Genomic DNA, 14,552 nt, shown 5'->3' on the forward strand with positions numbered 1-14,552 from the left:
CATGAACAATCTCCCGCTTAATTTGTTCAAAGGCTTGTTGTTCAGGCCCCCATTTAAAATCATTCTTCTTCCGGGTAACTTGATAGAGAGGGCTTACAATCAGACTGTAGTTTGGAATATGCATTCTCCAAAAGCCCACAACACCTAAGAAAGCCTGTGTTTCCTTTTTATTAGTTGGTGGGGACATAGCTGCATATGTTGTTGATCACATCCAGGGGGCTCTGGCGACGCCCGTCTTGCCATTTTATTCCTAAAAACTGGATCTCCTGTGCAGGTCCCTTGACCTTACTTTGTTTTATGGCAAAACCAGCCTTCAAAAGGATTTGGATTATTTTCTCCCCTGTCTCAAAAACTTCTTCTGCCGTGTTGCCCCATACGATGATGTCATCAATGTACTGCAGGTGCTCTGGAGCTTCACCTTTTTCCAGTGCAGCCTGGATCAGTCCATGGCAAATGGTGGGGCTGTGTTTCCACCCCCGGGGCAGTCAATGCCAGGTGTACTGGACGCCCCTCCAAGTGAAAGCAAACTGTGGCCTGCACTCTGCTGCCAAAGGGATTGAGAAAATGTCACTTAGCTGCCTTTGATTCCAGTTCGTACTGAAGTTCTAACATATCTGGCACAGCAGCACTCAGCGGCGGCGTGACTTCATTCAGCCCACCATACTCTACTCTTGGTCTCCACTCCCCATTAGATTTCTGCACGGGCCATATGGGACTATTAAAGGGTGAGCGAGTCTTGCTGATCACTCCTTGGCTCTCCAATTGGCAAATCAGCTTATGGATGGGAATCAGGGAGTCTTGGTTCACGTGATATTGCCACTGGTGCACTGTTGTGGTAGCAATTGGCACCTGTTGTTCTTCAACCCTCAGCAACCCCACAACTGAAGGGTTCTCACAGACGCTGGGCGAGGTGGACAGCTGTTCAATTTCCTCCACCTCCAGTGCAGCTATACCAAAGGCCCAACGGTACCTCTTTGGCTCCTTGAAATATCCCCTCCTGAGGCAGTCTATGCCAAGGATGCACGGGGCCTCTGGGCCAGTCACAATGGGGTGTTTATGCCACTCATTCCCAGTTAGACTCACTTCAGCTTCCAATACAGTTAGCTCTTGGGATCCCCCTGTCACACCAGAGATACAGATGGGTTCTACCCCTTTATAATTGATGGCATTAGGGTGCATTGTGCACCAGTGTCCACTAGAGCCTTATATTCCTGTGGGTCTGATGTGCCAGGCCATCGAATCCACATCGTCCAGTAGACCCGGTTGTCCCTTCCTCCACCTGGCTGGAGGCAGGGCCCCTCTAGTCCTGCTCAGAGTATCTGTTACTCACTTTTTGCAAACGTGAATCAGAAGTCCCTTCAAGAGGATCAAAAATGAGATCAGCCCTTCTACTCTTTCTGGGGGACTGCTTGTGGGAAACTGGAGTGGCATTTTTCCAAGAAGAATCCTCTTTTGATTGCTTTTCCTCACAACTCACGTACCCATGCATCTAGGATTGAGGTAGGTTCTCCATCCCACTTCCTCATGTCCTCTCCATGGTCACACAGGTAAAACCACAGGTTAGCCATAATGTGTACTTTCTATCTCCTCTCTCTTGGGCAGAGGAATGCTTACTCCTAATAGCTGCAATGCAGGCCTTTACAGGTGGGGAGGAGGACATATCCACTTTGAATTGCTGGAACTCCCAGGACAATTCCTCTACAGCTGAGACACAAGCCAATAGGGAGGAAGAGAGACTTCCTTCGTATTGCTGGAGTTGGACACTCAGTTCGTCCACAGCCTTCTTTCCAGGACATTACTGCCAATGAGTTGGCATAGGCTGGTGGTGCACTTCATAGAAACTTCTGCCACATGGGTTGTGTGCATTGGACTTCATCTGGATCTGTACGTGACTACTCATCTTCCAGATCATTATAAATCACCTCCAGCACGGCTAATTCCCTCAGGTACTGGATACCTCTCTCCATGGTGGTCCACTTGCCTTGGTAACATGTAACATCATCCTTGAAGGGGTATCTTTCCTTCACAACTGACAGAAATTGCCTCCAGAGGCTGAGGACTTGTGTTTTTCTCCCAATCGCCTTGTCAATGCCCCCTTCCCTAGATAGGGATCCCAGTTGCTTGGCTTCCCTACCCTCTAATTCCAAACTACTGGCCCCATTATCCCAGCATCAGAGCAGCCAGGTAACAATGAGCTTACCTGTGTGCCGGCCAAAATCTTTTTGCATGTCGTGCAACTCAGGGATAGAGATTGGGCGATTATTTCAGGTTCTGCCTCTTCCTCCTGCTCTCGTGATGACCCTGGCTCACTTTCATCCCTCACTAAGTGAACTGATTTCTTTGGGTGTTTCTTCTTCTGTATAGGGGCGACTGATACTGGCACAGGTTGGTTCTCTGGTTCAGCTGCAGTACCTGTCACTGGGGTTGGGGTAGCCGCAGTGCCTGTTGCTCTGTTTTCCCTCTGTTCCCCCTGAGGGTCCTGCCTAATATTAAGCAGTGTTTGTTAGATACTGGCCAGGGCCCAGCACAGGACGGTAAGCTGTGCGTCTCTGGAATAGCCACAGCATTTTCGTTTCAAATATTCTACCACTTCATGAGGGTTTGGGAGTGAACTTCCAAGCCACTGGAGGTGAGAAGTTCTCTAGATACCTGCCCATATCCTCCCACATGCCATGCCACCCATGAATATCCAGCCTTGGGGCAGATCTCTGGGTGGTATTCTTAAATAACTTTTTTATAGCCCTAAACAAGACTTGAAACATATTCAGGAGACATGGCACCAACAGCATGCTGGCTTGTGCATCCCAGGAATATTAAAAATTCTCAAAAGCTGTTGTAATTAGCCGGAAGGAGAAAAGGGAGGTGAACAAATGGGGGGAAGTATCCCCCCCGGACTTCCCCACAGATTGGGTGTGATTACCAATAAATTCTGATAGAAGGCACCCAAAGTATGGAAATGATATCACTGCTGCATACAGATACCAGCTTAACCTCATGACCAGTGATGTAATAATTTCATAAGTTGACATTACCCAGTATAGCAAAATGATAATCCTGATCCCTCTCCCAGAGGTGATATTGCAGGGAATACACAGAGCATATAAGAATTTACACAAGGCCACCATGTAAACAAATGAACCAACATTGTGACTAGTGACTATTTAACTAACATAAGAAATGCATATAACAAATTTGTTTTAACACACTCTGGCCAGATCTGTCGTTATCTCAACCCTTCGTGCCCCACGTTGGGCACCAAAAAGGACTGTTGTGGTTTCAGCCCAGCCAGTAACAAAGCACCACACAGCCACTCGCTCACTCTTCCCCAGGAGAATCAGAGAGGACAAAAGAAAAAAAAACAAAACAAAACAAAAACCCAGAACCTCATGGGTTGAGATAAGGACAATTTACAGGGACAACACAAAAAGAGAAGTTACAACAACAACAGTCCTAATAAAAGAATATACAAAACAAGTGATGCACAGTGCAACTTCTCACCACCCAGAACCTGACTCCGCCACTTCCCCCACCCAAAGCCAAGAGCTCCCCCCAAGCCCGCTCTCCAGTTATATACTGAGCATGTCGTCACATGGTATGGAATAGCTCCTTGGCTAGTTCAGGTCAGCTGTCCTGGCCGTCCCCCTCCCAGGTCCTGTCAAAATTAACTCTATCCCAGCTGAACCCAGGACATGGATCTAGGCTGGAAAGTCAACCATGAACAAATTTTACTTTGGGCATTATGAGAGAATAAAAAAAAAGGAAAAGGAGTTTTGAATTCCATTGCCCCTACTTTCAACGCAGTGCACTTTACAGTATTAGGCCCACAACGAAATGTCATTAAATGCCTTCTTATCATCTGGTGATGTCCTCCTGGCTTTTAAAGCTGAAGGTTCTCAGTGTAGTAATGAAACTTCAGTTGCATTAGTCCCTCTCTGTCTGAAATAAAATGCAAGACAGCTATAGAAAGATCTGTAGCATTCACTAGAAATTGTTGCATGGTTAATATTCTCTTCCATGACTTTTCCATCCTAAAGTACCACCATGTTCCCTACACTGTAAATTAGAAAGGGATTTCTTGCCTTCATCCTTCCTCCTGTTCCTACCTTCAGAACAGGAATGAGAAACTATTTAAATAGCATGCTCCACAGCAACTGCCTACAGTAATATTTACCTTTGCATATGTATGTAATATTCTCCCACGACTGATCCATTGTGCATTCTGAAAAATTCCTGTCTCCATTAAAATAATATCCTTCTTTACACTGATAGTACACTCTGCTCCATAGAGTGGTAGAGTTGTCCCAGATCATTTCTGTGTGTGGAATCAGCAAAGGTTTGCCACAGTCTATTTCTGGAACAACAAAAAATGGGTAACAAAACCTGAAAACGAAAATAGGCAAGGCATATCAAAGTGTTTAAGTAAGAGAGATGAATTGTCCCAGCAAGTAACTCTTCACTTTTTTTTCACTTCCTAGTAGTTTCTAGAAGTCAGGCCAGCCCTTTAGAACCCAGAATTTTGTGACTGGAGACTTTCTAGCAGGGTGGGGCATTTGTCCTTCAAGATGAACCATAAAATAAAACAGTGTCCTGTTTAGATATGGAGAACAAGGATCTCTAAGCAATTTTTTTTACAAATGGATCTATCTTCCCACAACACTCTTATCCCCCACATGCTATTCATTCCTTTATTTTACCTATCATTAGCAACAACATAGATCTGAAAAATGACACATGGTCCAAGGAGTGACATGGAAAAACAGCATCAAGAAGGTTATGTTCCTTTGCCAGTGGATTTAGTTCAAGCTTTGAAAAAAAAAAGGAGAAGCTGCTACAGACAAGCAGAAAGAGCACTTCTAGGGGAAAATGTGATGGATTATTCAGACCATTTTAGAGATAATTAGTAATTAATTCATTTGCTCAGTTGTTTTCAGGAGCTTCATAATAAAATTAGGGAACAAAAAAGAATAAAGAGTGAAGCTCAAATCAATGGAAGAATATTATTTAGGGTTAAAATGCCCTTTCAAATCCACAACAAACATTCCACCTCAATAAAAGATTCTGCATCACTTCACTTATAAAAAGTATGCAATGTAAGAATTAAAATCTTACCTTCGCTAAAGCTTATATGCAGAAAGCAAGTGCTTTTAAAACTCTTTAATAAATAATCTTAAGCAATTCTGAAATTCTACTAAAAAAAATGAAAACTAAGTAAAAAACCCAAATTTTATAGAATCATGATCTGTACAACCTTTAAAGGAAAAGTTAAACATATGTATTGCAATGGGCAATACCTTCACCACCATGACTACATTCCTTTTCATATCCCAATGTGTATGAATGTATTTATCTATTATAAATCATCAGAACAAGCTTTAGAATAACTAATGCACATGCAAAGAATATGCCTAACTTATAGAAGGACAGTATGTGATGAGATACAAAAATTACTGCTACTTAACTCCAGCTATCTGCCCACAGCCATCCTGTAATCAGACTGAAAAGCAGAAATGCAAAGTTATGTTTCTGTGTAACACTGCAAACCTTCTATTTAGCCTGGTGACCCAGAATAAGAATATGAAAGAAGATTCTAAAAGTAGAGAGTGGTTGTAACATACACATCGCACATTCAAAAAAATTACTATGTTTGATGGCAATGAACCGAAGAGTCAACCCTCCTGGATCAAGCTGAAAAGATACTAATCATTCAGTGAATGGAAAACTGAAGTTGTGCTAATGTAAAAACCAACTGAAACTGTAATTATCCTGAGGTCACATTAATTAATAATATGTGCTCAGAGTAAAAATACACTAGAAATTTTGTTGGGCAAAATACTTTTTTTTTTTAAACGTACCTTTGTGTTTCTTTTTATCAAGAAACTCGTTAGGCTACATTCTTCCAAATCATAGTAACATAGGGGATTTACGACTCATGTCAAACAACAATAGCATGCTTGAGCATCATAGTTTGCAACTGGAAACTGTCTGAATATGGGAATTTTAAGGGGATGCTACTGGCTAATAGTGGTTCAATTCCTGAGCAGTGGCTTTAACCACAGAGTAGATACTGAGCTAGAAAAATGGCAGCAATTTAGGCTGCATTTTCATCTCATGGTAATCCCAATGCCTGACATGCACTGGGATTTTCTCCTTAGGATGTTAAACTTTCAGCAATTTATTGCAACTTCATTAGCAACACAGATTAAAAAAACCTGTTTAATATATGGCTTTTGTTTTGTGACTGAACTTCATAAGCCAGAAGCCTGTATAAACTGAATGCCCAAAGAGGTTGTCTCTGACTGATGACTGCTATTTATTATGGTTGCTGAAACAGTATCTACGCTAAATAAATCTGAAGGCAGATTACATTTACCTTTGCACACCAAGTCAGTACCATCCCACTGTCCTCTGGCATTGCAGACTGCAGTCTGATTGCCGCTTGCAATAAAGTAACCATGAACGCAATTGTAAGTAACTTCACTTCCGTATGTGGTCCCACTTACAGATGCTGGATGCGCATTTAAAACAGAAGGTGGAACCCCACAATCCACACCTAGGGAGAAGAATAAAGAGGAAGATAAACTTGTTAGTCAAGCAGCAGAAGTAATGATGGCTGCACTCCTGTGAGTATTTCTTTCATTGTTACCAATGAACCCTCTTCTCTTGTGGTAATCCAACATTCCCTCATGTCCTCTGCAACATCCCCACCACAACTGAGAGTGCTGTAACTACTTCAGAGCTGCTTCCAATTAAAATTACTTCTCTCTACCTTTCTCTCAGAATGGCATGCTAAATCTGTGACTCCTTTCTCAGCCTAGCTGCTAGTATACAGAAAATGTCCTGGGGGTTTTTTTTAAACCTTTAAGACTCTCCTGCTTTTACAAACCTGATTATAGGTGGCAAGCTGGTTCTGTACCATTTGCAGTGAGCAACAGCCAGAGGGAGGCAGACGAGCAGAAACTGCCTTTAGGAAGCTAAATTTTAAAAGTGCACAAGGACCAAAGTAATGCAAAACCATAGAAAAGGTTACGACATACAATACAAAAGTTTGCTGTTAAAGCAAGAGTCTACATGGCGTACAAAATGCATGGTAGTAGTTGCTCTATTCACAAACATGCCAAGCTGTCATTTACAAATGCATAAAACAAAGAAGTCAAGTAGCACAAAAAAGCAATTTGTTTGGTATCATGTCCACTTTCGAAGGTAAGCAACCATCTAAAAGGCTTTCATGTTAGCATGACACCACACTCACATTCAACAATTTAACTACACCCCTTCATATACATCACATCTTCCCATTAAACTAGCCGACTTTTTATCTCAAGACAATTATTTTATTAATATTCAAGGGAAGCTACAATCTTCAAAGACACATTACATCCATATACATATATTTAAATAAAAAAGGGGGATCTGCTCCACTTACAGTACCCTGATGTTAGGTCACCCATCTTACCAAGTTTGATCTACCTTCAATGGCCAGTTTCATCATGACTATATAAACTAAACTCCTAAATTACCACAGAAGGAAGACAAAAGACAACCTTACCTGATTTTCCTGAAAAAGAAGACACTACACCTGGCCAGGAGAAATTCTTAAACTAGCAATAAAGACTTACCAGGGAAACTCTCAAGAGTTTAAAGAATTATTTAAAGGTGCCTTTACTACTATTTAAAAAAAAAAAAAAAAAATCAGACTTGTTGGTTTTACAAAAAGAGAAGTCCTAACTGAAATCTAGGAAAAGAGCTTGCAATACAAAGCGGAAATAAGTTTGTCATTTCAGACTCATGGGCTGTTTCTTGGTGTTTGACATATTTTATTTCAATTAAACATGAGAGATGTGCTCAGCAACTCTGACCTGACCTACTGTTTCGACTGTAGAAATTAAAAAGAAATCACATGAAAAAACAATCACTGAAAAATATTAATAAAAACCAAATGTACCAACAACTCACAAGGACTGCATTCTACAAGCTTTCTGTAGGGACCTCTTGAGAATTTGGGCACGTCCTTTTTGTTTTCAAGTTCACTGTCCTTTATTTATTTTGGGGGGAAAATGTTATTTCAATAATTTTATTTTTTTTATGGCAGTAATTTAGTATTAAAATTGTTTTATCTTTCCTTTCTTATGAATTTTCTAGTGATATTTAATATTTCACTTTTCCCAGGCACACTGATTTAGCTTCCTTATTCTAATTTATTCACTTCCCATAGACACACATACAAACATTACATTTCTATCCACTCTCAAAGGAAAAAATAAAAAGAGAAAAAAAGAAACCAGGAAAGAATTAGAAACTGAGAGGGCTTTTCTATTTTCAGAGAAAGAACTCTCCTCACTAAGTGGTAATTTTCAGGATGACAATTCTCCCCTGTAGAATTGTTATACACAGCATAGTTTCTGTTAGCTAGTACTTCAAGTGTCATTAAACTAATACACAGACTTTCTAACTACTCATAGGAACACAAAATCCTGCACCTGTAAGCAGTAATATTTCAACACAATGGGCGATAAGAACACCCAAGCAAGTGGGAGTTTTGAAGATGCTCACAGGAAACTTAACATTTCAGAGACGTGAAAGTGTTTGCTCATGCATAAATGCTCTTAAAATCACAAAGGTTATCCAGAGATGAGGGGTGGTATGCCTCTCTTTGGCATCTACAGTCAACCCTTGGAAAAAACTCCAGAAGCTGTCAGAAGAATGGTTCTTTTCATGAGACGTCACTGATGCCTTCCAACTGCCGAGTTGGAAGTTCCCATGAAATGCTACAGAAGTCTAGTTGTTTTCTAGCCCTTGGTTCACAGGCAGAAGGACACATTGCAGTGTCTGTAAAAATGCAAGGACCAGCATCAAAAATGTCACTACACGAACAAGAAGAGATGGCACAGTTTTATAACCTGTCCTTTTCTTTTCTTCTGTTTTTTGCAAATTGCCAGATCTTGAAAAATTATCCTTCAGATTGAGGAAACAGTCTACAGTCTTTCACAAACACACTTCCCCATGCATAAACTCGCTTAATGAAGAATTTAAGAAAGATTTAAGACTCTTTTCACCTTTGCAGCTTAAAGTGGCAGGCTCCCAAGTTTCATTTGCAGTGCAATATGAGAACTTTCCCTCGTTGCTGTAAAACCCTTCTTCACACTCATAATGAACCGCACTTCCTGCTAGCAAGCTGTAGTTCCCCACAATGTAGCCATGCTTCACTTCAGGAGGGGAACCACATCCAATTTCTGCAAAAAGACTGGGTTAAAAGATCTCAGAGTACAAAAATCACAACACGCGATCACTTTAAAATGAGCTGAACTGGATGGTCACATCACAAAATACACCCAATCTGATAAATCTGGGGGCTCGCCGAAGGTGTAGAAGATAAGAGTTGAAGAGTTATACTTGCCACAATTGGAGGAAAACAGTGACCCAAGTATTGAGCTACATCTTTACTAACATACAGCTGGAGCCATTTATAACACCAAAGAGGAGACACTGCAATATGATGGTGCTTTGCATGTGCCAGTCTTGTTACACGAATGGCTGAATGATCCTTTAACACCAGAATAAAATTTCAGGCCCCAATGTACAGCTTTATTTCCCAGCCCATGGGAAAGTTGAAGCACAGCAGATAGGCTGAGATTAAATGGTCTGCCCCTCAATTCCTCCATCTCACTGAACCAGCCTGCATACAAAAGCTACATTGCTTCAGCACAGCTGCTTGACTGGGCTCTCTTGTCTGACTCCACAGGTGACACAGACACGCTACTTTACCACAGCACGGGGAGGGGGAAGTCAGTGAGATAAGCAGGGTTATCAGCAATTCTGGCAAAATGAAGCTGAACACTCCAGTTGGAAAAACTGGACAAACTACAGGTAGTGACCTTTACTGACAGCTCTTGCAATAATTCAGAAATGAGAGCTGGATATAATCGACGCAGTACCTTTCACCTGGGATGCCTGGGTTCACTACATACACTGACAGCTACAGCTTACACTGCTAGCACTTTGCATCTGTAAAAACCTACACTAGAGAGGAAAGGAGGAACGGTTTCAGATTGAATTTTTTATCTTGCCATAACAACAACAACAGAATAGAGCAGGTTTTTTTCCAGGTGGCACAATATGTAACGAATAGCTAAACTATTATTTTATTATTCCTCTCCCCTAGGCTCATTTCATTCATCTGACCTCTTTTACCAGCTATTTATCCTCTCTTCTCTTCCCCTTCATGCAGTGTGATTATGTAAGCAAGTGGATTATGCCACACTTCCTTCCTATTCAGAAACTAACTACATCACCTTCATGGCATTATTAAGCTTCTCTGACCCTGCACACCTGAACCACTGCTGAGAGCCTGTAGAAACCATATCTGGCATCAACTCTACCATCCAGACACCACTGCAGCAAACTGAAAGCAAGAAGAAAAAAAATCATACAGCAGGCAAAGTCCACAGACGGCAGCTTCTGCCCTGCCGACTTAAAAGCACAGGTCAGAGCAGACACTACTATATCATGTAAGATCTGTTTTTATGTGCTAGCAAAAACATCATCCAAAGACTCTCACCTTTGCATGAAACTATGTTCCCATCTGGATGAAAAGAATGCTCTCCATTTTCTAATTTATAACCATCATTGCAGTAACATTTGTAGCTTCCTTCAGTATTCACACATCTTGCATTTTGACCACACAACCCAGACTGCTCACACTCATCGATATCTAAAAATTCAGAGAAAAATATATGCACTTCGTAACAGGGTTTTTTTAATTAGTTAATGTAAGACCCAATCTTAAAACAAATACAGCATTCTGTGAAGGGTTCTATGTAGCTTCTGATGGGTCTTCTGGGAAATAAAGGAGCTTATCATTGCCTGGTGTTCAAGCATCTGGAAGGAGGATACTCTCAATTTTGTAGCTAGCGATCTTCTGAATTGTTTCCATTTTACCTGACAAATAGTCTCTAATGTTATCTCCTGCTACAACAATCCCAGAAAAAGCCTATCTACAAATATCTTTATCAGTTACAACTGTTCATTGCTGTAACAAGGAACTGGCTAATATTCTAAACTAAACACAAATATGACATTTTGGGGGAAAGGTAAGTATCACCTTATTTTCTTTAATCTAGCTTCTTCTTCTGGAAAGATTACTGCTTGAATGTGACTGTGAAGCAATGATTTGTAACATAGCAAAGAATGCAAAATGGAACTAATTCGTAGCTGTTAGAACCTAGATGTCAAGTAAGCGTTTGCACCCACAGCAGAAAGTGCTCTGATATACTTTTAGAAAGTAAGTTCTAACGTGACAGGAAAAAAGATTTGTGCAGTAGAAAACTAAGTTCTGGATTCCTGCTGCTCAAGATTCTTTGTGATGTCTACCTGTACAGTTTGTGCCATCATTGGGAATAAATGTCTTGTTGTTGTTGGAGGCTCGGTATCCATCAAGGCAAACACAGTAAAAACTTCCGTGGGTATTATGACACAATGTATGATTTCCACAAATCTTGTTGGCTCCAATCTGACATTCATCTTTATCTGTCAGCACATTTAAAACACATCAGAGAGAGATTAGGAAAAGCAGATTATCCTCCCCTCCTCACTCATTCTTACGTAACCAGACTTCCCCTTACTGTTCTTCTTTCTAAGTTATTTGGGATGTAAACGCTGCTAGTAAGATGGAGTATTTAGACCAACAGAGGTTATCGTCCTGGATGAAACTGTGAATAAAGGTTCATGACATAGCTTGAGTTGATCTAAGAGCTGTTGAAACCAGAGGGCTCTCTCTCCGCTTCTGCTCTTCCTTACAGCATGCACCGGCTGCAGCATTTGATGGAGCTTGTGCTGATCTTATCCAACTCATTCAACTGGCAGAGAAGTAACATGGCAAAATAGGCAGCTTGCCTTCTCCCACAATAAGATAATTGAACTTTGTGCAGGGCCCAGCGGGTACCAGTGCTCGTGAAGGGAGGGGAAGAGGTGGAGTGGAAGAGATCAGAGGTGCAGGACCTTCCCCTTTAAGCAACGGTAAGCTATTACATACACTCAGACACAGCATTTCACATCATCCTTTGATTCACGTATTGATTTGTCATGTATGAGATAGTATTAAAAGGACACTATCAGCTACAGTAACAAAACAATGCTTAACAACACTTTTCATGTAACAGACATTTGCGCTTAAGAAATCTGTATATATGCACACTGTTATTAAGAACAGATCTTCAACTTATGAAATTAGTTTTTAGTTACCCAGTAATCTGAGATAACTGAAAAAAATCAGCAAAAATGCACTAATTTTAATTGTTAGTTTTATTGTCTAGTTTTCAGTTCAACAACACATAGGTTGAAAGGAACAATAAAGTAAAGCCCAGCATATTTAATTATTCTTTTGCTGAGGCTACGATAAAAAAAAAATTAAAGAAACAATTCTAATACATTACATTTTAAAAGTAAATGTTTGACAAACCCCTACATTTTCTAAGACAAAATTAATTTATATCTGCCACTATATAGCAGAAACTGAATAAAATGGTTAAGTAACTAAGTACAACACAATATTTAGATCAAGCACAAGTAAAGTACAGCTCATGGCTAGCCCTTAGGAGGAAAAAAAAAAAGAAAGAAAAACAAGCCACACGTATTCTATGTTTTGGAAATTCTGCCAGGAAATGACAAAGCTCCTACTGTATTTTGAAGAATTCAGTAATATTAATCGAGAAAGAACATTTTAGGAACATACACAGTTTCTTACCATTTTACAAACAAGCAGCCTACCTTGACAATGGGTTCTTCCATTGCCTACAAATCCATAGTTACAGATGCAGATGCTTTTTCCTTCAATTTGATGACATGTGGCATGAATGTGGCAAGTTGCACAGACATCTGGAACTGATCTGTTCACAATTGCTTGAAGAACAAAAAGACACAATTACTTTTTTTTGGTTCTTTTAAAGGACCATAAAGGTGGTCTGGTATGGGTAACTGGCACAAAATTTAAAGTGGATATAAAATCCAGATTAAAATACATAGAATAAAATCCCATCTCCTCCCACCTCATTTTCAAACTTGCAGGAAAACCACAGCCATAATATTCAGAGACCAAAGATAAAAAAATAAACAGAAAGGATTAAACAAACACTGAACAGTTTTCTCCATCTATCTTTTCTTTGACAACAAGCAAAACAGTTTTTCAGCAGTTAGTACGGCTTGCAAGACATATAATAAATAGCTCTATCCAATATTATTAATCAGTCCTCCATATTAATTTTCTTTCCCTTTTGTCTTGATTTCTGTTTCCTCATTTATTCTATTATTTTTTTTCTATTATTTACACATAGACATTTGGGTTATTTATCAATCTGTTTGTACCTTGTATCATCAACATGTATATGGTTTAAATGCCATTCATAACAATGATGTTGAGAATGCTGCCAGGAGGAAAATGACTTATGGTAAAGTCATTTTGGAAATTAATTTATATTAGAAGTAGTTTAGCAGCATATGACACATAACCTCATTTACTGTAATTTGATAGGGCTATAAATATACATGAAACTACAATACAATATGAACTTATTTCCTTATTTGTATTCATACTTTTAGTGCATTATGTGCATTTCTCTCCATTTTTTGTAAGCTCTTTTTGTTATCTTCACACATGCACTGGCTTTCCAAATGATAAACCTCAGAATGGATGGCTTGAAAGCAGACAAAGCAGGTATACGCTTGCACGCCTTTTAAAGGAATAATTAATACTGCACAAGCTGATGTTGTCTCATGATGCTGGACAGAGCAGTATGGAATTTTTTACTTTTCTAAGACAGCTAAGATTGGCAAGGATGGTGTGGTTCTTACAGAACGCAAGTCTTACTGTGGGTATCGCAGCTCTGGCAAAATTTTGCCTGCCTTAACACAGTGTCTACATACGTAACCATAACTGGAAGGAGAAGGCAGCTGAACACTCTAGCCAGCTTTTTTTTTTTTTAACACACCAAATTTATCAGTGTGATAAAACTGCCCTTCCACACGCACAGTGTTTCAGTTTTACTGACAGTGCATTTCTCAGTGCCTTACGACTCACTGGAAGCATCACAGATTCCTACTCCTAATTCTCAACGCTTTTACATACTTTTGTGCGTGCACGTGTTCCTAGTAACGACAGAAAACAAAAACTGTCAGCATGCAATGGTAGCCAATGTAGGTCAGAAAATTAAATTTAAAAACAGCCAGGGTAATAACTTTCTCATGATACCTCAATCTTCTGATAAGACATGGGAGTGTCCGCCTCAGATTGCTGCTCCGGCAGATAAAAAACGGTTCCCCACCACCACCACCTACTACGGATGACACTGTACGACTTATTTCCCCCCGGTGACAGACAGTTTTTCACTCCGGCACTGAAGTCCCCTCACGGTTTCAGTCCCACCCAGGCGCTCCCTCAGGCGCGGCTCCCGCCCAGCCCGCTGCGAAACGTGCCGCCCGGTGGGCCGCCTGCCTCCGCCGCCACCGGCCCTTCGACGGCCCGCTGGGGCGGGCGCCCAGCGCCAGAGCCGCAGCCCTCCCGC

The 14,552-nt window shown here is 40.6% G+C and overlaps 1 protein-coding gene across 1 annotated transcript in view; it reads right to left on the bottom strand.

The window, feature by feature from the left end:
* The window catches only part of SUSD1 (sushi domain containing 1), a 56,323-nt gene that overhangs the window by 41,229 nt on the left and 542 nt on the right, over positions 1-14,552 (bottom strand). Inside the window, exons 2-7 of the mRNA XM_010578186.1 lie at positions 12,763-12,894; positions 11,368-11,523; positions 10,556-10,708; positions 9,054-9,230; positions 6,371-6,550; positions 4,172-4,351 (exon numbers count right to left, since the gene is read on the bottom strand). Of these exons, the coding sequence (XP_010576488.1) occupies positions 4,172-4,351; positions 6,371-6,550; positions 9,054-9,230; positions 10,556-10,708; positions 11,368-11,523; positions 12,763-12,894 (978 nt within the window). The remainder of the gene's footprint in view (positions 1-4,171; positions 4,352-6,370; positions 6,551-9,053; positions 9,231-10,555; positions 10,709-11,367; positions 11,524-12,762; positions 12,895-14,552) is intronic.

This window comes from Haliaeetus leucocephalus, unplaced genomic scaffold (assembly GCF_000737465.1).
Source record: "Haliaeetus leucocephalus isolate CR32 unplaced genomic scaffold, Haliaeetus_leucocephalus-4.0 Scaffold605, whole genome shotgun sequence".
In the NCBI taxonomy this organism is placed as follows: Eukaryota; Metazoa; Chordata; class Aves; order Accipitriformes; family Accipitridae; genus Haliaeetus; species Haliaeetus leucocephalus.